We start from the raw sequence: 21,767 nt of genomic DNA on the forward strand, positions 1-21,767 counted from the left end.
ATTGGATTTCTCACTGAAAGATCATCTGTCCTCCTACCACACACCCCAGTTATGTGGTGTGGCGTTGGTTTCAGACCGAGGTGAGGGTGTGGAAGCAGGGTGTTGCACCAAAAACCTTTAATGAGACTCTGCTGCAATCCCCTACAATATGGTTCCGATCAGGGAGACTTGCACTTGTGGCAGAAATTCCAGCCCTGTAGCAAATGCCTTGTCTGGATTCAATCAAATCAGCTTCTGCCACAACATGCTCAGAAAACTAAGAACACCATGCACTTTAAGCTTGATTATAATCAGACGGTTTTGCTATAAATGGAATATTTTTTTTATTTTTTATTATTATTTAAAAAAAAGCTCATTTTGAAGCAGCCCCGTTGCATTTCTTTATCAGGCACCTCTGGCACAGCAGCTGGGCTCAAGTCCGAGCACTTGACAACATTTCTTTATGCTGAGCCAAGACACGTCAATCTACCGTTTCACTACCACTCATTTATCATTCCTACTTTGTCATGTTTCTCATTTTCCACAATTTAGTCTTTGCCAATTCCACGTGTGCTGCGGTCAACTGCCGACGTCCACACGCTGCCTCTTCTCACCTGACAGCGAGCACACAGACCCTCTATATCCATTTTCTTTTCTTTTGTAGTATATGCCTTTGCTTTGTCAACACTCTGCTCAGGGAGCAGGAGGTGGTGGGGGAAGACAACATATATCACTGATGAGTCAGCACTGCATAGGGAGCTGGAGGGACGGCTAGCCAGCTGGCTCTGCTCAGAGACTCCAAATTTATTTCGTTGTTTAAAGACGGGGCCAAAATTACCGTGCGCTCACCCATTGAGGCACAGACCACCAATATACACAGCAATTTGATAAAAAACAAAGTGTCCCAAACAGCAGGGCAAGCATGACTCATCATCATGCAAGTGCAGGAGCCGATGCTCCCGCCTGGGGACACCACTTCCTGTCACATCAGGGTTTACTGTGTCCAGATTTCCTGTCAGCCTGAGAAGGGAAGATTAGAGAGCTATCAAGTTATTTATTCACCATGGAGCGCAATTTTTTTTTCTCTCTAGCTCGCACTGTCCTTCAACTGAAACACAACTCAATGAATGCACTCATTTAGTTTTTAGCGTGACACCCTAGAGCCGCGGTTCTCAACTAGTCTGACCTCAGGAGCTGCATTTTCCGTTCATCATGAAGTCTCGACCCAAAATTTTGACATTTTTAAGCCATTCAAATTTTTTTCATGTAAAAATAGGACAGCACTGTTAAAAACATTAAATAAACATAAAAAGTTGCATGAAAAGTGCAACTAAAGCTACAAAAATGAATAAATTAAAGGCATATTTATCTTGAATTATAGGCTTTTTAAACAAGTTTAAACTGGCGATGCCCATCAAGTGTCAAAAATCTAAATTAAACCGTATGAAATATAAAATAAAAAGGCTGACTTTTCTTGAACTAAATTTTTTTTTTTTTTTTTTTTTTTTACAAATGCTCATGTAACAATGTTAGTTTTGTTTAATACTGCACAGTACTGTAGTTGTGCTGCATCATTGCAAATATATCCTTCATAATTAAAGCAACGCCCTCAAAAACAGCCCCAATCTAAAAGTTGGTAACGACTGCCTTTATCCTGTCATGTTTATTCTTCTAGTTTATCCAAGTTCATCTGTGGCAGTGGGTATGTCATTTTGAATACGAGTACTTTAATGAGTACTTCATTGTTTGATGCCACGAGTTCTACGTTTGTATGAAGGATAGTACATGTATGTGCCTGTGTATCTGGGGGCAGGTATGCAAACTGAGAATCTCTGCAGCTGCTGCCTGGTAGCAGAAGGGTGGGTCACCTCTGTCGGCACAGGCATGCTCTGCAAACTCAGCAGTTTTATACACACACTCAGTTTGTCAGTAGTAGCAGTGTGTAAATCTAGTTGACATGTTCAAGTGTAATTTTTCTTAAATTTGAATTCATCTTTCTAAAAATGTTCACTCTTGACTACTTACAGACTCAATCAGCTCTCAGGCAACAAAACCGTTGTTTCACATCTGGAATGAAAACTATATGAATAATTATCTTGTCCTTCACAGGAAAAATTGCTTCAACCACATCTGTGCATAGTCTGAACAAAGGTTACTGAGTTTGTAAGGCAGGTGGTTTGATTTAAAGATGTGGTGAATACTGCAGAGATCATGTACAGGTTTCATACTTCTAGTACAGAAATCTTCCTCTTTCATCCATGTTGTGCCTTTCGGTGCTTTTACACAGAGGACGAAACACATGAAAGAAAGAAAGTTTTAAACCTGTGTTGCCTGCACATTAATAAGGAGGAAACCTCTTATTTATTACTTTCTCTCTCTCTCTTTTTTTTTTCTTTGCAGAAGAGGTCGACTATGCTAACTTTGGCACCAACACAATAACTCGTAAAAAGAAGGCAGTGGTCGCGCTGCGCAACAACGATGTCAACCGCAAGCGTCCTCACATCCGCATCGGCATGCCGCAGGACTTCCGGCCTGTCTCCTCCATCATCGATGTGGACATCCTACCTGAATCTCACCGCCGTGTCCGACTGTATCGATACGGCTCAGACAAACCCCTGGGCTTTTACATCCGAGATGGAACCAGCGTGCGGGTGACACCTCACGGCCTAGAGAAGGTCCCGGGTATCTTCATATCTCGCCTGGTGCCCGGAGGGTTGGCAGAGAGCACCGGGCTGTTGGCGGTAAATGACGAGGTGCTGGAGGTGAATGGCATTGAAGTGACGGGAAAGTCTTTAGATCAGGTGACAGATATGATGATCGCCAACAGTCACAACCTCATCGTGACAGTGAAGCCGGTGAACCAGCGCAACAACGTGGTCCGGAGCAGCAGGATCTCTGGCAGCTCAGGCCAGTCGTCTGACAGCAGCGGGTCAACTGGATACCCGAGTTTGTCGGTGGCCTCGGCAGGGGTGACGTCTTCTGGAGCGCACGGTTACCAAGACGACCTGGAGAGTGACGAGGAGGCAGATATTGTCATCGAGAGCAGCCTCAAGCGGCCATCTCAGAGGTCGAATGCTTCTCTGGCATCCAGCGTGTCTCGCACGCACCAGCAGACTCCGACAGCGGCTTCAGGCCCGGTGGCACCACCGAGCCCCCCCACACGTCCATCATCGGTAGTTTCCACTGCCTCCTTCCACTCCCAGCCGAGTCTCAATGGAGGGTCCCACCACCACCACCACCAACACCACCACCACCACCAACACAGCAGCCTTAGCTACCAGCTCCACAGAGACCTGAACCTTCAGCACCCCCCACACCAACAGTCCCAACACAGTCATCACCACGTACAGCCTCTGCATCACAGCAGCAACCCAGCCCTCCGCCACAGCAACGGCAGTCTGCACAAAATTCTCAGCTCAATGAAAACGGACCCACGGCACAGTCTTGCACTTCCCAGGGGAGGGGTGGAGGAGGATGGCACCGTCATTACTCTATAATACTTAAAAAGACGTACACAGACACGCAAACATCCCAGCTGCTCAGAGACTAAACTGGAACACCAGATGAATATGAGCGCGAGTGTTTTTTGCCAGATACTAATTGTGTAACTTCTGTTTGTTTTTATGAGATAATTGATAATAGAAAGTTGCCAACAAGGAAAATGTATTGTATATATTTCTTGTATTTTTAAAAGTCCTCTTTGTCTTACATAAAAAGATTTGTATGTTTGTAATATGCATCAGAACAAATAACTGTTTTTAGGCAAGTCCACTGTATCCTAGAGTTCTGAATGTACCTACAGCCTGATATCGTTTCTTAGTGACCACTTTTTTATTAAGATCCTTTCATTCTTATTACCGGGACCAACTTGGGGTTGCTTGTGGATGTTTTTTAAGAGTAAATCTATATTTCTTATATTCTGATAAATGCTGTGTAGAATGTTTTTTTTAATAGGTCTTTTATGCATTGATGATTGTGATCAAATCCTTGTATCTGTTTCAATAAATTATTCTGTCTCACAATTATGCAAACTGGAAATGTGATGTTTTGGTTCAGCAGTTATTGCATTGGATTGTGTAATTTTAAAAGCTGTCAATTAAATGTATGTCTGTTCTACCTGCTCAGTTCATATCCACAACTATTAAACATGCAAGATATCAATAACAGACATAAACAACTTGGACTACTTGTGAGATGGAAATGAGTGGATGGTAATGTTTCAGTGACAAATTCAAGTCTGATATTTGTTGTAGTTCAATCACATTTTAAAGCTCTAATTTAATCACGTAGTCACTGTTGTTGGTCAATAAATTCGCTGTAAAGTAATTTGCTTCACCAAAATGTCGTAGCTACTAAACAGACAATAGATGCATGTTGGGCTCAGCTTCATAACCCTGTTTAAGGGGTGGTTTTTGGATAGGCACCTGAAAACTACAAGTGTGAAGCTCTACTCTGGAGTCATGGCTGATAGTCTGAAGACTGAAGTCTGAAGCAGTATCAATAAACCAGAAACTCCTAAAAATAAAACATGGCATAAGGGGTATGACTTTGCTCTCATTGGTAATGTCTGGAAGTTGTTATTATACTGAAGCCAAATTAAGATATTTTCCCCTCGGTAACACAACACTAAGGACCACTCAAAGATTATAAGTAATTAAGCTATCGGACTACTTCACTGTCACTTCAACCTCATTCCAGTAATGTAAATCTACAGGCTAATGCGACAAGCCGATGCCTGTTGGAGGCAGGGTTGAATGGAAGGGTAAGACATTAAGGTCAAGTTTCACTAAATCATTTTCTGTAGACATCACAAAGGGAAGATAAAGGTTGAATTCCTTCAGTCAGGCACAACTAGTCTTTATCTTTATCTGGCTTTGACTACAGCCAATGCTGCGTGTCAGTCCTCCAACAGCAGCAAACTTCTTTCACCTCTCTGCTAATGAATGTTTGTCTGCGGCATTTACTCAGGATGCCACACTGCTCAAACAGCTAATAGATCCTTGACACCCAACTAGACTATGCCGCCAATAAACAGATTGTTGGTTTAGTGGGAGACCTAAAATCCTGACTCACACAATCAATCTTTGCTATCAGTGTCATTTTATCAGCAGAGAAAGGACACATGCAGTAGGTTCTTGCAGAAAGAAATACTAAGAAGCTAATAACACTTGAAGCACTAATGTGTGAAAGTACAACATGCTTCACATGCGACACAGATGTTCAGATGATAATTTAGGATGCAAGTGTAAATTGATTAGAAGATGACAGTCTTGTTAAAGATCAATGAAAAATAAAATGAAGAAATTCACATTTTGTTGGGCTAAATATACAAGGGGTTGCCACTTTAATACCACCTTTATGTTTCTTTTATGGCATCTTTTCCAAATGTATATCATTATATACTATATCAATTGTATCAAGGGGAATTTACTGCTACATCTCCTCTCCAAATAAACTAATTTGACAGAAACTCCTTATATATATTATACAACAATAATAACTACATATTTTGACTGTTGGGAGGTATAATAAATCTTTTTAACCACATGGAGTTTATGCCTCTGCATTGGAGCACTGAAATCCATTGTCATTCAGTAATTCTGGCTGCCATCTGCTGGCCGAGATTGCAATGACATGTCTTGAAATGTGAAAATATTGACTTGCATTGCAAGAGGAAGCCAACCTTTTTAATCATGATATTAATAAATTATTATCATTATCAGACATATCTTTTTTTTATATGCAGATTACGTGCATATTAATTGGATCTCTTTTTAACCCTTTCATTAACAACTGTTACAGTAGTATCTTTAAAAAACAAAACAAAAAACAACATAATATTGTTGCTTTAAATCAGTGTTTGCGACCATCTTTCTGTGTTTTACATGCTTATTGTTTCGCAAAATGTATTTCGTTTTTACTCTCTATTCATTTGTACGTGTTTATACGCGACGATTTCCAGTCAGTGGGGCCAAGGAGAGAGAAACCGTGAAGTTTAAAAGGCTAGTTGTGCGGTTGCGACAGGTTTTGACCCTTCAGAGCTACCGTCCGCTGTGCAACCCACGTGATCCCAGTCAGTTGACAAAGCAAAACACGGCAGTAGCTCAGAGAAAGAGGCGAGATGGACCATCATCGGATTGACAGGGTGGGCCTGCTGTCTCCCCTGGAGGAGTCCAGCGCTGAGATAAGCCGAGACAGCGGCATCGTGTCTCAAAGCGCGAGCAGCTTGTCCATGGTGAGCGAGATCCTCAGCAGCGGCACCTTGTCGCAGAGCCCCAGCTTCGGAGCAGCAGCTATTCCTCAAAGCCCGAGTCTCGACGAAGCAGGGGAGCCCGGGTCAACCGAGCAGCGCGACCCAGAGCGGGACGATGAGGTCCTGAGACACACCGCCCTCAACTACTCCTCCTACATCAGGGCGACAGCCGGAGAAGAGGTTTGTGCTGTTCTCCCCCGAGACTCGTGTAAAACAGGAACTGCACGGACCGACCAGCTCTGTTGACGTTAGCTTTTGTTGTTGTTGTTGATGAGGTGTCTGTACTATTTACGGGAGTGAAATCTCGCACTCACCCAGTCACAGATTTCCTGGAGATTATTTCAGGTGGTCCGCTTGGAGTTTGACCTCCAAATGAAGTGGATAAACTGCTTATTTGTTCTCAACCAGTCGGTAACTTCTCTTTGTATTTTCACCGTTACGTTACTTTAACCGAGTGCAGGTAAATTGGTTGCTAAGCAACATTGAGGCAGTGAAATGGTTGTTGTTGTTGTTGTTGTTGTTGTTGTTGTTGTTGTTGTTTTCCGTCACTGGGTTTCACCATTAAAACACCTGCAGTTTGCTGCTGACACTTTAACTCTGAAGTCCTAAGTGAAGTCCAGCAAGTCAATTACAAATCCCAAAGTTTGTCAACTTTAAAAAAAATTTAAAAAAAAAAGCCATTATTGTACCCTTTCCCCTTTTTATGTACACTTTACAATCACGTTTAAACTTTTTTTTTTTTTTTTTTTTAACCATTGCTGCTACCTGCTGTAGTGAAGAAATTTCCCCTCGGGGATTAATAAAGTGTATAAAATCAAAAAAAAATCAAATCAAATCATTGTAGAAAATTCAAAAAAATGTGTTCCACAAATGTTACATGTAAACTTAATCATGAGGAGCACTACTCAGACTGGGGAAACACCTCCATCACGTCTTGTGTGGCTGTGTTTTTGGAAGTTGAGCCATACTGAAGTCCACCATCCATATTGTATTTAGAATAGACTTTGTAATATTTCAGAGTAAAATAACAAGGTGTGTCCAAGCGTGTTATTCCTGTGGAGCATTTACAAGTAGAGCGCCAATGATTAGATGATTAAATGATGAGTTGATAGGCAGAAAATTAATCACCCAACTGTTTTGATAACCTACTAATTATTTGTTAGTGAAAGAAATGTTCAAATTCTCTTGATTCCAGCATCTTAAATGTGTTTATTTTCTGGTTCCCTTAGTCCTCCATGATAATGAAGTGAATATCTTTTGGCTGTGGACTGTTGTTCCGTAAAACAACAAGATATTTTAAGCTTCACACTGGTCGACATTTTCTACCATTTTCTGACATTTGTAAAGACGCTTGTCAATTAATCGAGAAAATTATCAACAGATTACTATTATAAGTCACGCGCTGTATTTTTAATGCCTCTCTTTGCTTTGTGAAGGCTGATTCAGTCTCAAGTTAAGTTGCAAATAACTGTTGTTGAAGTACAAACTAAGTCTGTATTGCTTTTCAAAGTCAAAAGTCATCCGCATCATCAGTCCACACCTGTTTTCTGGCTCACAATGTACAAGTAACAAGTAAAACTCATTCTAACATATAAAAATAAAAAATAAACTGTGTCTGAGCCCCCAGATTCAGACAACTCCAAAAGTTGTTACTTATCTTCATCTTCAACAGTTTTCTATATTTGTAGCCATGGACAGGAAGTTTTACTTAGGATGTCTGACTAACCAGCTTCACTGTCATTCCTGAGTTGACGTTAAGTGGATGTGCGTGATACCAGACAATTTATAGAGGAGCTGAGTGAGCCAGCCGGCCCCGTAGGAAGACAAAGGCCCCTGTGTTTGGACCCTGGGATTATCCCTCACACACTTTGTTTGAAGCACAGAAACTGTCACATAAGTTTGAGATTATTTTAGTTTATTTGACATGTTATCAGTAGCTTTATTTTCCATGGAGTTTGTATGCGTGTGACATTTTACAGTCATTTTGGTATGTATTCGTTTCTTCTCCAGATCTTGTGCTTGGAGAAAAGCTTGGAAGAAATGCTGACAAGAGTAGACGAGTTTGTTGGTATGCTCGATATGGTAAGCTAAGTCAAGTTATTTAGCTATAAAGGCTTATCCTATATCTAATCATTTGAATTATATGCATAAATTGTCTCGTTCTTGCGTTCTTTTGTGTTTCGTCTCCAGATCCGTAATGATACCTCCCAGATAGTGAATGAAAACCTACCTCAAATCCAGCAGAAGTCTGATGAAATGAGACAAATATACAGAAGAATTGATAAGTTAGAGGTAAGTGAACCATGAAGTGCTTTATAAAAAAATATGAATTCATTGTTTTTATAATGCACATTTGATCCAGTGAAAGACGTCGTGTGGTTTAGGCCAACTGCAAGCAACATTAGCAAAAATTCTGAATTGAATGTAACATGAGATGTGGCGTGACATAAACAGGATTTGTGTGCAGTGTTTTTATTCATAATTAACTAATAAAGAATAAACATTTCCTGTTTTCGTAAATCTATGTTTTGGTGAGGTATGAGGTCTATTTCCTCATGTAAAGGGACATCATGGTACATTTGTCAGGATGTTCTTCTGTATATTTTTTCTTTCCTTTTTTGTAACAACAACTTGTTCACTCTTTTCTCTGCCTGCCTGCAGGCCTTTGTAAAGATGGTGGGAGCCAATGTCAATGCAATGGAGGAGCAGGTCGCGCAGGCAGAGGGAGAACTTGGAACAATACCGGGAGCTTTCAAGAAGATCCTCCGCACAATGAGTGTCCCCGGCTTTTTAAACGTAAGGGCCCACTTGTGCACTTTTTTTCGTTGTCATTTTTGCTTTATTCGTACCGATGGATGAAAAAAAACAATGAGTTTTGTATTTGTGCTGCAGGATTGAACAGAGACCCTTTTTCGACAAATCATTTGAAATCCTGCAAATCAGTTGTAATTCCACTCATGCAGTGTCATTGGAAAACTAAGTTCATTTCGTGTCCCTTCGCTCACAGAAACCAGGCAGCCCTAGAAGACCAGCATCACAACAGCATCAAGAGGTCCCCAGCGTGTTCCGGGCAGATGATTTTTTCACATCACAGCCAGAGCAGTGACACACCAGAACATTTGAAACAACACTTGGTTCTAACCTCAGAGGCCTGTTGGGTGAAATGGTACAAACAACTTTTACTGCCATCCATTGCGAGAGGATCTGTTGGTACGGTGGCCTCAACAAAGCAATAGTAGCCTTTCTGAACAAGTCACTGGAACTCACGAGGGTGAAGACGTTCTGCATTTTTTTGGGTGTCCTTCTCCTGGCACTAGCAAGCACTGAACTATAGCAAAATGATTTTAAAAGTGCCTAGATGGGTCTTTATTTCACAAATTGTGAAGAAAACAATATCAGATGTTAGATTTGACACAAGTCTGGAGGACAGATTCATCCCACTTGCCAATAGGACACTAAAGAAGGTACAACAGGAGTTGCTATAAAGATCCTTAGATACAATACATAAAGAATTACCCATCTTTTTTTTTATAAATTATAATCCTGTAGTTTGTGTTTTGTAAAGACTTGCACGCTGTTATGAACTGATCTGCATTTCTGTATGTCTCATCACTCTCCCCAAGCAATAGTGACCTTATCCAGTTAAGCATTTAATGTCTTCCATCTCAAAATATTCACTTTAGTTCCAGCCTTAAGTTTCTGGCTATGGTGGTATCACTGACATGGGAATACATATTTGACCCTTGAAAAGAGATAAGCACACTATTCAGTAGATGAGTTTAGTTTCACAAACTTAACGATGTAATGAACAAAAATTTGGTGCCAGGGATGAAGCTGTACCTTAGAGGTGATGTGATGTGGGCCTTACCCTTCCAACAAAGTTTAGTCAATAATGATCACAGCTATGATTGATTATTTGCCAAAATAGTTGTTAAAGATGTTTCATTTACATGTCAGTTTTGGTATTCAAAAAAATAATCATTAAAAATTATTTGACACAAGTTCTTTGTCACATGTCATGTGGTAAACAAAATACAAATGTATTGCTATTGTTGTTATTATTTAATTTGGTTCACTTGTTTTTTTTTTTACTTTACTTCTTCAGGTATGTCTTTTTCAGGTCTGTCTTTAGTCAGGCACTCATGAACGCTGAAACATATCCATTTCTACTAGAGCCAGTTTGAGGCTTCAGTGTTTTCATTTTAAAATTCCCTTTAGTTTCTCCACACGTTTCCCTGTTGAATTGCGGTGGAGGGATTGTAACAAAAGAGGGATTTTATGTTAAAAAAAAAAAAAGGCTATGTGTCTGGTCATTCACTAACCAACAATTGCAGAAAGTCGCCCCTCATATGTCTGCTGAATAACGATCTGCAAATGTTTGCAGGGCAGTGTTATTTTTATTATTTGTGACAAGTCAAAATGTTTTCTATGAAACATGTATTTTTTTTCTCCAACTCTAAATGAAGATTTTCTGCTGTCTGGTGCCAAGTCCTGCAGTTTGATGGAGTTACTATTTTCTGTGCGGATGCAGACAAATAGCGAGACAGCTCTGTGTATTACATTAGTGCAGAATGACTGATATGAAAACATTTGTCTTTGTAGGTCCTATTACTATTTCTTTTCTTTCTATGCAGTCTATGTGTTTTTTACCTACAGTCTATCTTCAACTGCGCCTGTCAAGTCGGACACCTTGGGTGCGTTTGTCAGATATTAAAACCTGGCAGAAATGAGGCGGCCGCAGTTTCTCTCCTCCGATTGGTCTATTTTATCCACTGTCTGATTGGTCCATTCTATCCTGCTTTCTGATTGATCTATACTATCCTGCTTTCTGATTGATCTATACTATCCTGCTTTCTGATTGATCTATACTATCCTGCTTTCTGATTCTACACCCTTTCTACTTCAGGTAGTGTGCTTAAATTGACAACAATGGCTGATCTTGCAGTGTTTGCCTTTCATTTTTACTGAAGCTTATTTCTATTATTAATATATAGCTCCAAATAACAACATAAGCCATGTCGGGGCTCTGAACACAGCGAGGTCCTTACAACAGAAACTTACAACAACATAGATCATCTTACCTGCCTGTCTGTTTGTACCATGAAATATTTCATCAGCAATAAGCAACATGCCAACACATCAAAATCTGTCCAGCTCTGTCTCAGCAGCAGCTTGTTCACATAACTCTGTGAAAAACCTGTTCTGTCGTTTGTATTCTAAGAGTATCAGTGAAAACCTCAATATTTCAGACTGATGCGCTGACACTGTTTATTCATCCATATATGTTGCTCTCTAAAATGTACAGACCAGACACAGTTTACATCAGTGTAAATTAAATCTAAGTATGTTTAGTAGAAACAACCTCTTTTTACAGCTTTTTTTTTTTCTGGATGTGTCTGTGTCCAGATGTAAAACCTGATCTATACAGAAGGAGCAGATCAATAAATTAGGAAAGATAATTACAGGAGAAGACTGCTCTGAAGGTCTACATGACGTCATACGTGTCGATGAAAGTTAAAAATCAGGACAGAGTGTCTTCACAGAGGAGGTTCTGACCCGGTGCACCCGGAAAAGAGCAGCTGCAGCGCCTGATTCACAAAACTGCATCCGCCTCACTCCCGCGAGGTTTTAATATCATGTGACGTCGTGACGTTTTGCAGCGCCGGCTAAAGTCAGACAAAATTTCTAACCATCATGCATTGTTGTAAGTCCAGCATGCATCACTTCAAGGCATGAAGTCGAATGCTTTTTTTTCCGATTTGTAATTTACTGCCCCGAGTTCAGTTTTTCAGGTAGTGCTGGACGCATGAAGGTGTTTGGAGGTGACTGGCAGTGGTGAAAAGAAACTTTAACCGAGCGTCCTGGGTTCACTTAACCGGGCACTTATAACAAAGTAATAATCGGATACTCAAGGTTCGGCCCACGAGTTCTCGCTTTATTATTCCTAATGCACAAGAACAGAGGCGGAAGTTCCTCACAAACCACTTTTCCTCGGCCTCTACGGCAACCCCGAGGGGACATTTCATTTATACTGCAAACTACGTAGTAAACATAAGACAGTCTGTTACATAACTAAAAACATTTAATCAAATACTGTACTTAAGTCCAAATTCAGATATATGTATTTTTGTACATTTGTATGACAGCTTTAGTTACTGGTTACTTTTCAGAAAGCAAGTTTCATACCCTTTCTGTCCAGTGAAAATCATGTATCTCCAAAGTTGAAGATGTTGGATTTGAATGACCGATCAATTGAAGGATCAAATGTTTCTTTACCGGTTGAGAAAGTTCCTTTACTTCTAAAGCGAAATAAACCATTTAAAAACCCTCTTAGATCAAAAGGTATAAGTACAAAGTTAAAAAATAGGACTGTTTTTCTGCGCATGTTGAACCTTTACAGATGAATGTTTCTCAAAGGGCAGCACTGTTAGCAGCATGTGAGGATTTTATAGAATATAACACATTCCTGGAGATTAAACTACCCGATAATATATAAAGAAAAATGTAAATTATTTCAGCTTTGAATAACTACAGCAGTATAATGCCACAGTAACAATCATATACAATAGTAAAACACTAACAGTGAACTTTGACTGCAAAGTGTGTATTCAAAGTAAATTGCGCGTTCTTTTACTTAAGCGTGGTTGTGAAAGTAGACGTTTTACTTGTAGTGCAGTATTTTCACGTTGTAGTCTTGAGTACTTTGTTATTCCGAGTAATGGACCTGAAAACAGTCGCGGAGGAAGAGCACCTGACAGGCTCGGAGCAGGGCAAAGTTACCAACGGGCGACCCTCGTTGGTCGGCTTGGAATGACGTCATAAATTAGTCAGCGTAGAGGAAGCGGGAACTCCATCAGCCTCGATTTGAGTTGTCTCCACGCTGGTTTACCTACAGTTGAAAAAAAAAAAAAAGTAAGCAAAAACTTACTAACTTTATTAGCCAAACGCCTATTAAAGACGGTCGTTTCTCCCCACGCGTTTACCGAGTCGAGTAGAGCAAAGATAACTTGAGACAAATTGGTGAAAAGCGGTTCCGAGAAACGCCAGTCTTGTAGAGTAACACCATAAGCACCCCCGTTACGTTATTTGGTTATCTAATGGCGGCGATGAACAGAAAATACAGCTCGGGTTCAGTGTTGATTTAACGCTCGCCGACTTTTTTTTTTAAAAGCCGGACAAATGGCTCGGCGGTCATTTAGTTTCCCGGAGTCGCGAGTCTCTTCGTCACGACCTCGGTTTGGGTGCCGTTAGCTAAAAGTTTTTAAACATTTCAGGAAACAGCGCCTCACTTGTTGTCGCTGAAATCTCTTGTTATTGTAACCGACGGACATGTTACAAGAAACTCTTCACATTTTTGTTTTTCTAACCGTGCACCTTCAAAATACCCGGTCGACTCAAGTTTTTCACCTCTTTGATTGTGTCCGCAAAAAAGAGCGCTTTTTCAATCGGTGTGCTACAAGTTTTTTTTTTTTTATTATTTTTTTTAAGTCTCCCACTGACCGGTGTTGCACTGAAACCTGTCCTCGTGTCCCTGTCCTTTTTTTTTTTTTATCATGTCGGGTCTCTCTCCCGTGCCTAACCCTCCCATCGGCCTCACCAAAGCGGCAGATCTCAAGAGTCTGATGAGTCGCAGGTTTTTGGTGTAATACCAGGAGGCTTGCGTTCAAAAATATCCTACGTTTTTATATTGATTTGTTTGTGTGTGTGTGTGTCTTGTGTTTTAATTCAGAAATCACACAATAGTCCCGCCTGTGCAAAATGTCCTAAATGTAGAGTCAAGTGAGACGTCATGAGGATGTTTAATGAAGTAACCCACAGCAGAATAGACTTGGAAATAGCTTGCAATTGCTCCTGTTAATTGGCTTTTTTTTTTTTTATTATTTTTACATTCATTAAGATTCAACAATGGCCAGACAAATCTAGTCAAAGAAAGTTAAAATAACTATTATGCATTTAACTGATTAGCTCTGTTTCTTAACTAACAGCCTCTCTCTTTTCTTTTTTTTCTTTTTTTTTTAAATAGATCCAAAGCATTACACATGGCTGGCGAGAAAGAAATATGGCAAAAAATTGGAGAGGGCTTTGTCCAGGAATACTACAACCAGTTTGACAACACCAACCGAGGGGAGCTTGGTAACCTCTATGTAAGCTTGTCCAGTGTCCTTTTACTAACTGCCTGTTTACGAGATCAACATTTGGCAACACTGACACTTGCTGCTAACCAGATTTGATCACGCTGTTGTAATGCTGTGATGCACGGTAGAAATGATTACGTGCATGCATACGATGTAAAAACTTTTTTTTCTTTTCCCAGTCTGGTGATGCCTGTTTGACATGGGAAGGATCACCTTTTCAGGGGAGAGAAGCCATCACTAACAAACTAGCAGTACGTATCTTTTTTTTTTTTCATTTATTTTTTTTTATCTTTGGTTGGTTAAAACTGTCCAAAATGTAGGCTTCCAGTTTAAGTCTCTTTTTTTGTGTCAATTCTGCCTTTAAGTGTCTGTATTTGTGCTCTTATTGAGTAGATCGTATTTTGTGACCTTGCATTGAACAACCCCTGTAATGTTTTCTCTCGCAGCACAACTGCCATTATGTCTGTTAGATGTTGCTATTACATTCCTATAAAAAATATTGTTTCCAATTCACAGAACCTGCCTTTCAAGCGTATTAAGCACATTATCACAGAACAAGACTTCCAGCCGACAATAGATAGTTGTATCCTCATCATGGTGTTTGGACAGTTACAGGTAAGCTTGTGAATTTCCCTTTCGTGTGCACCTGATCCACAGTCATACAACCAGCTAGTATTTGCTTTTTAATGCAGGCTTACCTGACTCAGTGCCCTTCCTGTACACGTGGTCCATCTAATTGCTAATTTCCCTTTTTTTTTTTTTTTTTAAAGCAAGATTTTTGGCAAATGTGTGACTAATGTGCATTTCTGCTGATATTACAATTGTTTCTTTCATGGTTGTGCTCTCTCAAATATTTCCAAAACTGTTTCTGCAACAGGTCGACGATGACCCACCAATGGCCTTCCATCAAGTGTTTATGCTGAAGATCCAAAACTCTGCTTGGTCCTGCACAAATGACGTGTTTCGCTTGGGGATACACAACATACCAGTGTAACGAGCTGGATTTGTGGGCATGATGACATCCAGCTCTGAATTCATATTGTGGTGCCATCTTTGAAAACAGGGAATTGTGTGTAAAATTCCTCCATTGTTTGCCGCATATCAACAACCATGTGATTAGTAAGAAAGATAACAAATAACATTCCAATCAAATTAATAAATATATCACCGGAAACGACTGTTCCTGTCTTCGTTTCGTCTACCTTATACCTATATCGTGGAGTTTTTACTCATTTTCCCCCTTGGCAGTACGATTGTGCCAGTGAAGTGAGGAGGTTACAGCAAAGAGTCTTCATCATTTCATCAGAACTTCTGTCACAGTACTATGATTGCGTTTAAATGCACAAAACTTCACATGCTGATTTTGTGTTTCATCCTGGCTTTGATCATACACAGAGTATGAGAAACTCTGTATACATGATCATTACAGTATTCAGGTTTTTATAATCTGTGTAGCTGTGCCTTCATTTCTCACATCAGATACTTTTTTTTTTTTTTTTTTTTTACCAGCAAAGAATTGTTCAGGTATTTGTAACACTATCCCAGTGCTCCAGGTGGCATCTCCAGGTTTCTTAAAGGCGTGATACAAATATTTTACGTGTGCAACAATATAACCAGGATACTCCAAAAATCTAATCATAACCTGCACACTAATATTAACACCCTGTATATAACCAGTGGTTTTATAACATCTCGTGTCCTGTGTATGCATGACCGCTAGGGGGCGCTGCATCCCCTCCGTGTGGGTGTTGGTTTAAATGGTCGAACAGCTGCATGCACAACAATGAGGTTATGGCTCAGAGACAGAGGAGAAGGTAGCTAGAAGGACTTAGTCCTCCGTAGGACACCGACGGCAAAAGACTATCCCGTAAGGAAATGGATCTGATGAAGAAAAGTCGGCGATCTGATCATCACAAAGAGTCGGTAAGCAGCGAGCTACCGCAGTCAGTGTGCATGGTGGGGGGGGGGGGGGGGGGGGGGGGTGACGTTTGTTAAGATTTTTTTGCTGAGTTAATGTTAGCTGATACATTGACATTGTTGAATCCTAGCCCCGCTTGTAAAAAAAAAAAAAAAATCAACGTGAAATACTGAATATTTCATGTTAAAGGCAGAATTGTAAAAATGATCCTTGTCAGCACGTGTTAGTTGACGGTTCATGGCCTTGTCGAAAACAACAACCGACCAGGAAATACAGCTGAAACATCCAAACCTTTGATGGAAAGTAACGAGATACTTGTGGTAATGTTAGGACATTAAAAAAGATAAACACGCAGTGAACATGTTTTGTAATGTTCGTGTTAAGACCAAATGCGCATGCTCCGTGACCTGTTTCGTAATTAAAGAGGTAATCCGTGTAACCGTCTACCAGAGGCCAAAAACTGACACCAAACTAAATGCAGTGCTGGATCAAGTATGCATATCCTTAATTGTAGTAAAAGTACAAATACAGTCAAGTAAAAACACTAGATTACATGCATGAAAAAAATCCTACTGGTAAAGTATTAAGTGTTAGCAGCAAAATGTAGTTAAAGTATTTAGGTACTGGTCTCATCCCTCTAACTGATATATTGTCAGATCATTACATCATTATTTTATTATCACTGAAGCATTAGTTTGCTTGTAGCTGCTGCAGCTAGTTTGAACTACATCATATTTAGTAGCACTTAAAATGGCACTTACTGATAGCACTTTGTAGTTTGGCTTTCTTGAAGAAATTGTATTTTCTTGATTCCTGTTGTTCTGGGTTTTGTACCCTCATGGTTGAAATGTACTTATTGTAAGTCGCTTTGGATCAAAGCACCAGCTAAATGAAATGTAATGTAATGTAATCATATCCAGTTTTATATACAGAGATAGCAGATACATTTTAGTCACAGTGGGAGAGGAAAGAAGAAAAAACAAAGCTCTGATCCACAAATCTGTTTTCAGTTTTGGACTTTTTCTTCAAATCTTTGATTGTTGGTAGGATTTTGGATCATTTGAATATGTATTGAAGTGAGACCATGTGAGAAGTTGAGACGGAAAAAAAAAAAAAAAAAAAAAAAAAATCCCTATTTGGTGGACCTGTTAACAATTTATAGACATCTGAAACGTGACCCCAACTACACACAGATTTTTGTAAAACATCAGAAGAAAAAAAGGCTGGAAACCACTCGTTTAATCTTTCACAATAATCTTTTTTTTTTTTTTTTTTTTTTTTAAGCATGTTATATTATTTATTGTGTCTAATCTTCATCTGAAAATTTACTAAAGCTGTCTGATAGAGGAGTAGAAAGTGTGATATTTCCCTCCAAAATATAGTGGAATGAAAGTATAAAGGAGTATCGAATGGAAATACTCAAGTAAAATACAAGTACCTCAAAATTGTACTCGAGTACAGTACTCCGGTAAATGTACATAGTAACTCTCCAGTAACCTCTTATTAAATGTGGCTCTGGCTCATTGCAGAACGTCATGGAAAAAGATGCAAAGTGCCAAAATGGTTCCGAAACGGTTGAAGAACCTTTGCTCCGAGAGAACTCCAGACGGTTTGTCATCTTCCCCATCCAGTACCCGGACATCTGGAAGATGTACAAGCAGGCGCAAGCCTCGTTCTGGACGGTGGAGGAGGTGGGTGTTGCACTTTCAGTATTTCAGGGACTGACTTGAAGGGTAATAAATACAATCATTTGAAAGCCCACAGTGACCACATCCATTTTGCAGTTATTCCATTCAGAGTCCATTCAATGTAAACATATACATGTATAAATCTAATGGATTTTCCACCACAGCGTGACATCACTGGAATAGCCTGATCAATCTAAGAGACTGGTGTACTGTTGATGTTGTTTCTTTCAGGTCGATCTATCCAAAGACTTGGTACACTGGGACAGTTTGAAGCCTGAAGAAAAACACTTTATCTCTCATGTCCTGGCATTCTTTGCTGCCAGTGATGGTATCGTCAACGAGAACCTGGTGAGAGGGGTCAGAGGGATGTCGCTCAGTGATCAAATGTGTCTCGTAGCTGGTATGAGAGAGCGAGGTGCAACACTTCCACAAGTGTTTGTAAATTTAGAGCAAGCCCATTTAATGTATGGGCAGCCAAATGAGAAGTTTATGAGCTCAAATTTGTTATCTTCCAAAGCCGTAAATGTTTGTTGACACTACCCAAATGTACTTCTTTGAAAATAACCGTACCGATCACCATACTTGATGTGTTTGTCTGCATGGTCGTGAATGAAACCTTGACTGATACATTGTTTATTCAGTGTGGCTCAACTATTTTGAGTGTCACACACCGGAAACCATTGTGTCTTTGTGTTTTATCCAACAGGTGCAGAGGTTCAGCCAGGAGGTGCAGGTCCCCGAGGCACGCTCCTTCTACAGCTTCCAGATACTCATAGAAACGATTCACTCAGAGATGTACAGTATGCTCATCAACACCTACATCAGAGACCTGAAGGAGAGGTCAGTCACTCCTGACGGCTTTGTCTAACTCTAACGAACAACAGGTTTCAGGCCAAATTGTTTTTTTGTTTTTTTTCATTGTACTTTTCTATGACGTATGAAAGCATGGATGCGAATGCTACTATAGTGTGAGACACGGCTGTTTGATATATTTTGAGGCTTAATGAACAACAGCAGAGTAATAAACACTGTAATTGGGGGAAAAAACAATATGCAGGAACATACTTGCACTCCACTGATTCAGTATGAAAAGTTGCTTTACTGCATTGTAATGTTTAGATGGTAAACGTCTCAGATTTAGTGCCATTGTAAACAAGTCCATAACCATGAACAGACAAATTCTTACAGTTCATCTAATTTTCTGAAGACTCAAAACAAACGATAATATCTGCACCTGTTTAGCACTCGACAGCACTGCGGTATTTTCCGTTGCATTCCCAACTGCAGCAGCTTTGATGTGCCTACTTACTAGAAAGATAACAACTTCATACATCAACAGGCTGTTTACAATGCCTATAAAAGTGTTTGGACTTATTGTTTAGCTGTTTTATATGCATGCATCTTATTGCTTTAAAAGTAAACTGTGTCTGTTTTTTATGTCTAAGAAAAACTGTTCCAGTGTAATTAGTTATTGTCTGTTAGTTAAACATTAAAAATACCAAAGGATTTTCATAGGCGCTGTCTTTGTTGTGTATGTTTAAATTAGTCATGTTTAACGGTTTCTAACCAATTACTGTGGACTGTATATGTTTTAGGGACTATTTGTTTAACGCCACTCAGACCATGCCGTGTGTGAAACGAAAAGCAGACTGGGCCCTAAAGTGGATAAATGACAGCAAATCCTCATTTGGTGAGGAAGACGTGACATTCAAAACATCATACATGATTACAACTCTGGCATTGATTAACTCCCCATTTACATTGAATTAATAGCAGTTTTGACTTTTGTGTCCACAGCGGAGCGAATTGTGGCTTTTGCAGCTGTGGAGGGCATCTTCTTCTCTGGTTCATTTGCTGCCATCTACTGGCTCAAGAAGAGAGGCCTAATGCCTGGCCTTACATACTCCAATGAGCTGATCAGCAGGGACGAGGTGAGATGAGTTCACATACGACAAGACATGTGGCCTGATGTGTTGAACGCACACGCCTTAGCTGTGAGCGCAGCTGCAAAACAAAACAAAACAAAAAACACTTGGGGAGGCTTTCAATACTGTTTTACTGTCTTTACTTGAACTCTTCCATACACACCTTGCTGTCGTCAGAGTAGCTATGTTGCTCCCTAGGTTGATCTCCGTCTTTGTATCATCAGTTCTGACATGTGTTCTGTTGTATTCCCCAGGGTCTGCATTGCACCTTTGCCTGCCTGCTGTACAGCTACCTGGTGAGAAAGCCGTCAGAGGACAGAGTCAAGGACATCATCACCAAAGCTGTTAGCATTGAGCAGGTTAGTTAGATAGATAGATACTTTATTAATCCTTCAAAGGGACATTTTTAGGTTAGCTAGTGTTGGTGGGAATATACCCAACCCCAACTACTCTTAATTATTGTTGTAACGTACATTATATGTCTGCTTGTTTTATGCTGTTTACTTTATCTAAATTGACTTGTATTGGAACAGATTAATAGTAGCTTAAGAGTCTATTATTCTTGCTTGGACCAATGGAGCTCCAGAAACCCTCATTCTGTCACTGAGAGAGTGGATGAGGGATGAAGCTCCACCTTTGTTTGGCTGAATGCTGCGTTTTCAAATCAAAAGCCTTCCTTTAGAATTTCAGAAGAGCTCTCCAGAGTTTCACACACGGTGCAGCCAGAGTTTCTTTTCTATTCTGAAAGAACAAAATCTTGATTGGTCATACAAGTTCTATGAATACATGTACTCACGCTGTCTGATGTTGCAGGAGTTTTTAACAGAGGCCCTGCCAGTTGATCTCATTGGAATCAACCGTTGTCTCATGAAGCAGTACATCGAGTTTGTGGCTGACCGGCTTTTCGCTGATCTCGGACTGGACAAGGTAATTTTATTCAAATGATCGTAAAGTATGAGTAATCAAAGCCAAATGGTCATTTCTCATCCGACTTGTTTTATACTGCGCCACCTGTAATGTTGAAGCGGGGCATGAGCCGTTGACTGTAATGATATATGCTTTGTATATCATTTAATTAATATATTATATTTATATAACATTAAAATGTGAACATTGTACATTTGTATTGTTTGAAATGTGTGTGAAATGTGTATGAAATGTGTATTTGGTGTAAATAACCCTATTTTCCTCCTTATTTTTTTCGTCTTCTCACTTTTCTTTAATCCAAGGTGTACAAAGCTGAAAATCCATTCGACTTCATGGAGTCCATCTCGTTAGAGGGCAAAACCAACTTCTTTGAAAAACGAGTAGGAGAGTATCAGAGATTCGGAGTTATGTCGAGCAGGATGGACTGTGAATTCACACTGGATGCAGACTTCTGAAACAGACAACGTTCTGTTTTATATTTCTCATTATTTCACATATTTATTTTTGTTCAAGCTGTTACAAAAAAAACTAACACCCTAAAGTCTTATATGACAAAACTAAAGCTGTACTCATAACTTGTTTCTATTAGAGATGAGTTATTTGCGGGCCGGTAGAGTTTATAAATGGAATATGGTGAAAAAAAATAAATGATAATAGTACATTTACAGATCATAAGCTAAAGTGGGGCGTTCAAGCCCTGGTTGGTTACAGTTTTGATGCTGACATACTACAACAAGGTATGTGGCTTGAGTTTTGATTACACATAAATACTGAGTGAGAAGATAGCAGGGATTATTCTGCACCTCATTAGGCATTTACAGATGTTTAATATCTGGACTATTTAGTTTGCCGTCTTGGGTGTTGGTTTGAAAGGTCAATTGTCTTAAGTTTTGTCATTTTAATGTAAAATAAAATGTCGTGTAAAATTAAAACAAGTTTCTT

The 21,767-nt window shown here is 39.8% G+C and overlaps 4 protein-coding genes and 1 long non-coding RNA gene across 5 annotated transcripts in view; 4 read left to right on the plus strand and 1 right to left on the minus strand.

The window, feature by feature from the left end:
- Window positions 1-4,421, plus strand: part of pard6gb (par-6 family cell polarity regulator gamma b) — a 33,619-nt gene extending 29,198 nt beyond the window's left edge. The window contains exon 3 of the mRNA XM_069176828.1: window positions 2,380-4,421. Within this exon, the coding sequence (XP_069032929.1) occupies window positions 2,380-3,476 (1,097 nt within the window). The 3' untranslated portion in view covers window positions 3,477-4,421. The remainder of the gene's footprint in view (window positions 1-2,379) is intronic.
- A 1,646-nt stretch (window positions 4,422-6,067) lies between these two features.
- bloc1s4 (biogenesis of lysosomal organelles complex-1, subunit 4, cappuccino) lies at window positions 6,068-10,977 on the plus strand. Its single transcript, XM_069176722.1, has 5 exons — window positions 6,068-6,412; window positions 8,243-8,314; window positions 8,423-8,524; window positions 8,894-9,028; window positions 9,240-10,977. The coding sequence occupies exons 1-5, from the start codon at window positions 6,101-6,103 to the stop codon at window positions 9,336-9,338; spliced, it is 720 nt and encodes a 239-aa protein (XP_069032823.1). The 5' UTR covers window positions 6,068-6,100; the 3' UTR covers window positions 9,339-10,977.
- Window positions 10,978-13,062: 2,085 nt separating this feature from the next.
- On the plus strand, window positions 13,063-15,539 carry LOC138214521 (nuclear transport factor 2-like). The gene is made up of 5 exons (XM_069176220.1): window positions 13,063-13,144; window positions 14,256-14,376; window positions 14,547-14,618; window positions 14,884-14,982; window positions 15,245-15,539. The coding sequence occupies exons 2-5, from the start codon at window positions 14,272-14,274 to the stop codon at window positions 15,359-15,361; spliced, it is 393 nt and encodes a 130-aa protein (XP_069032321.1). The 5' UTR covers window positions 13,063-13,144; window positions 14,256-14,271; the 3' UTR covers window positions 15,362-15,539.
- A 557-nt stretch (window positions 15,540-16,096) lies between these two features.
- rrm2b (ribonucleotide reductase M2 b) lies at window positions 16,097-21,760 on the plus strand. The gene is made up of 9 exons (XM_069176644.1): window positions 16,097-16,290; window positions 17,815-17,976; window positions 18,205-18,321; window positions 18,680-18,813; window positions 19,569-19,663; window positions 19,771-19,904; window positions 20,153-20,257; window positions 20,712-20,825; window positions 21,128-21,760. The coding sequence occupies exons 1-9, from the start codon at window positions 16,243-16,245 to the stop codon at window positions 21,278-21,280; spliced, it is 1,062 nt and encodes a 353-aa protein (XP_069032745.1). The 5' UTR covers window positions 16,097-16,242; the 3' UTR covers window positions 21,281-21,760.
- Window positions 18,990-20,157, minus strand: LOC138214824 (uncharacterized). Its single transcript, XR_011179651.1, has 2 exons — window positions 20,062-20,157; window positions 18,990-19,977 (listed from the first exon to the last, which is right to left on the minus strand). It is a non-coding gene; the product is annotated as an uncharacterized lncRNA (long non-coding RNA).
- Window positions 21,761-21,767: the final 7 nt, after the last annotated feature.

This window comes from Embiotoca jacksoni, unplaced genomic scaffold (genome assembly GCF_022577435.1).
Source record: "Embiotoca jacksoni isolate LCO1_2020_lvr unplaced genomic scaffold, fEmbJac1.0.p SCAF_7, whole genome shotgun sequence".
NCBI classification, from domain to species: Eukaryota; Metazoa; Chordata; class Actinopteri; family Embiotocidae; genus Embiotoca; species Embiotoca jacksoni.

What these genes read in the sequence shown, in the direction of transcription:
- rrm2b (XM_069176644.1), top strand. Translation starts at nt 16,243, where the DNA reads ATGGATCTGATGAAGAAAAGTCGGCGATCTGATCATCACAAAGAGTCG. An exon ending in CGTTCTGGACGGTGGAGGAG is followed by an intron (nt 17,977 to 18,204) that starts GTGGGTGTTGCA and finishes TGTTTCTTTCAG; the next exon opens with GTCGATCTATCCAAAGACTT. An exon ending in CTGATCTCGGACTGGACAAG is followed by an intron (nt 20,826 to 21,127) that starts GTAATTTTATTC and finishes CTTTAATCCAAG; the next exon opens with GTGTACAAAGCTGAAAATCC.
- LOC138214521 (XM_069176220.1), top strand. Translation starts at nt 14,272, where the DNA reads ATGGCTGGCGAGAAAGAAATATGGCAAAAAATTGGAGAGGGCTTTGTC. An exon ending in CCATCACTAACAAACTAGCA is followed by an intron (nt 14,619 to 14,883) that starts GTACGTATCTTT and finishes TCCAATTCACAG; the next exon opens with AACCTGCCTTTCAAGCGTAT. An exon ending in TGGTGTTTGGACAGTTACAG is followed by an intron (nt 14,983 to 15,244) that starts GTAAGCTTGTGA and finishes TTTCTGCAACAG; the next exon opens with GTCGACGATGACCCACCAAT.
- bloc1s4 (XM_069176722.1), top strand. Translation starts at nt 6,101, where the DNA reads ATGGACCATCATCGGATTGACAGGGTGGGCCTGCTGTCTCCCCTGGAG. An exon ending in GGGCGACAGCCGGAGAAGAG is followed by an intron (nt 6,413 to 8,242) that starts GTTTGTGCTGTT and finishes TTTCTTCTCCAG; the next exon opens with ATCTTGTGCTTGGAGAAAAG. An exon ending in TTGTTGGTATGCTCGATATG is followed by an intron (nt 8,315 to 8,422) that starts GTAAGCTAAGTC and finishes TTTCGTCTCCAG; the next exon opens with ATCCGTAATGATACCTCCCA.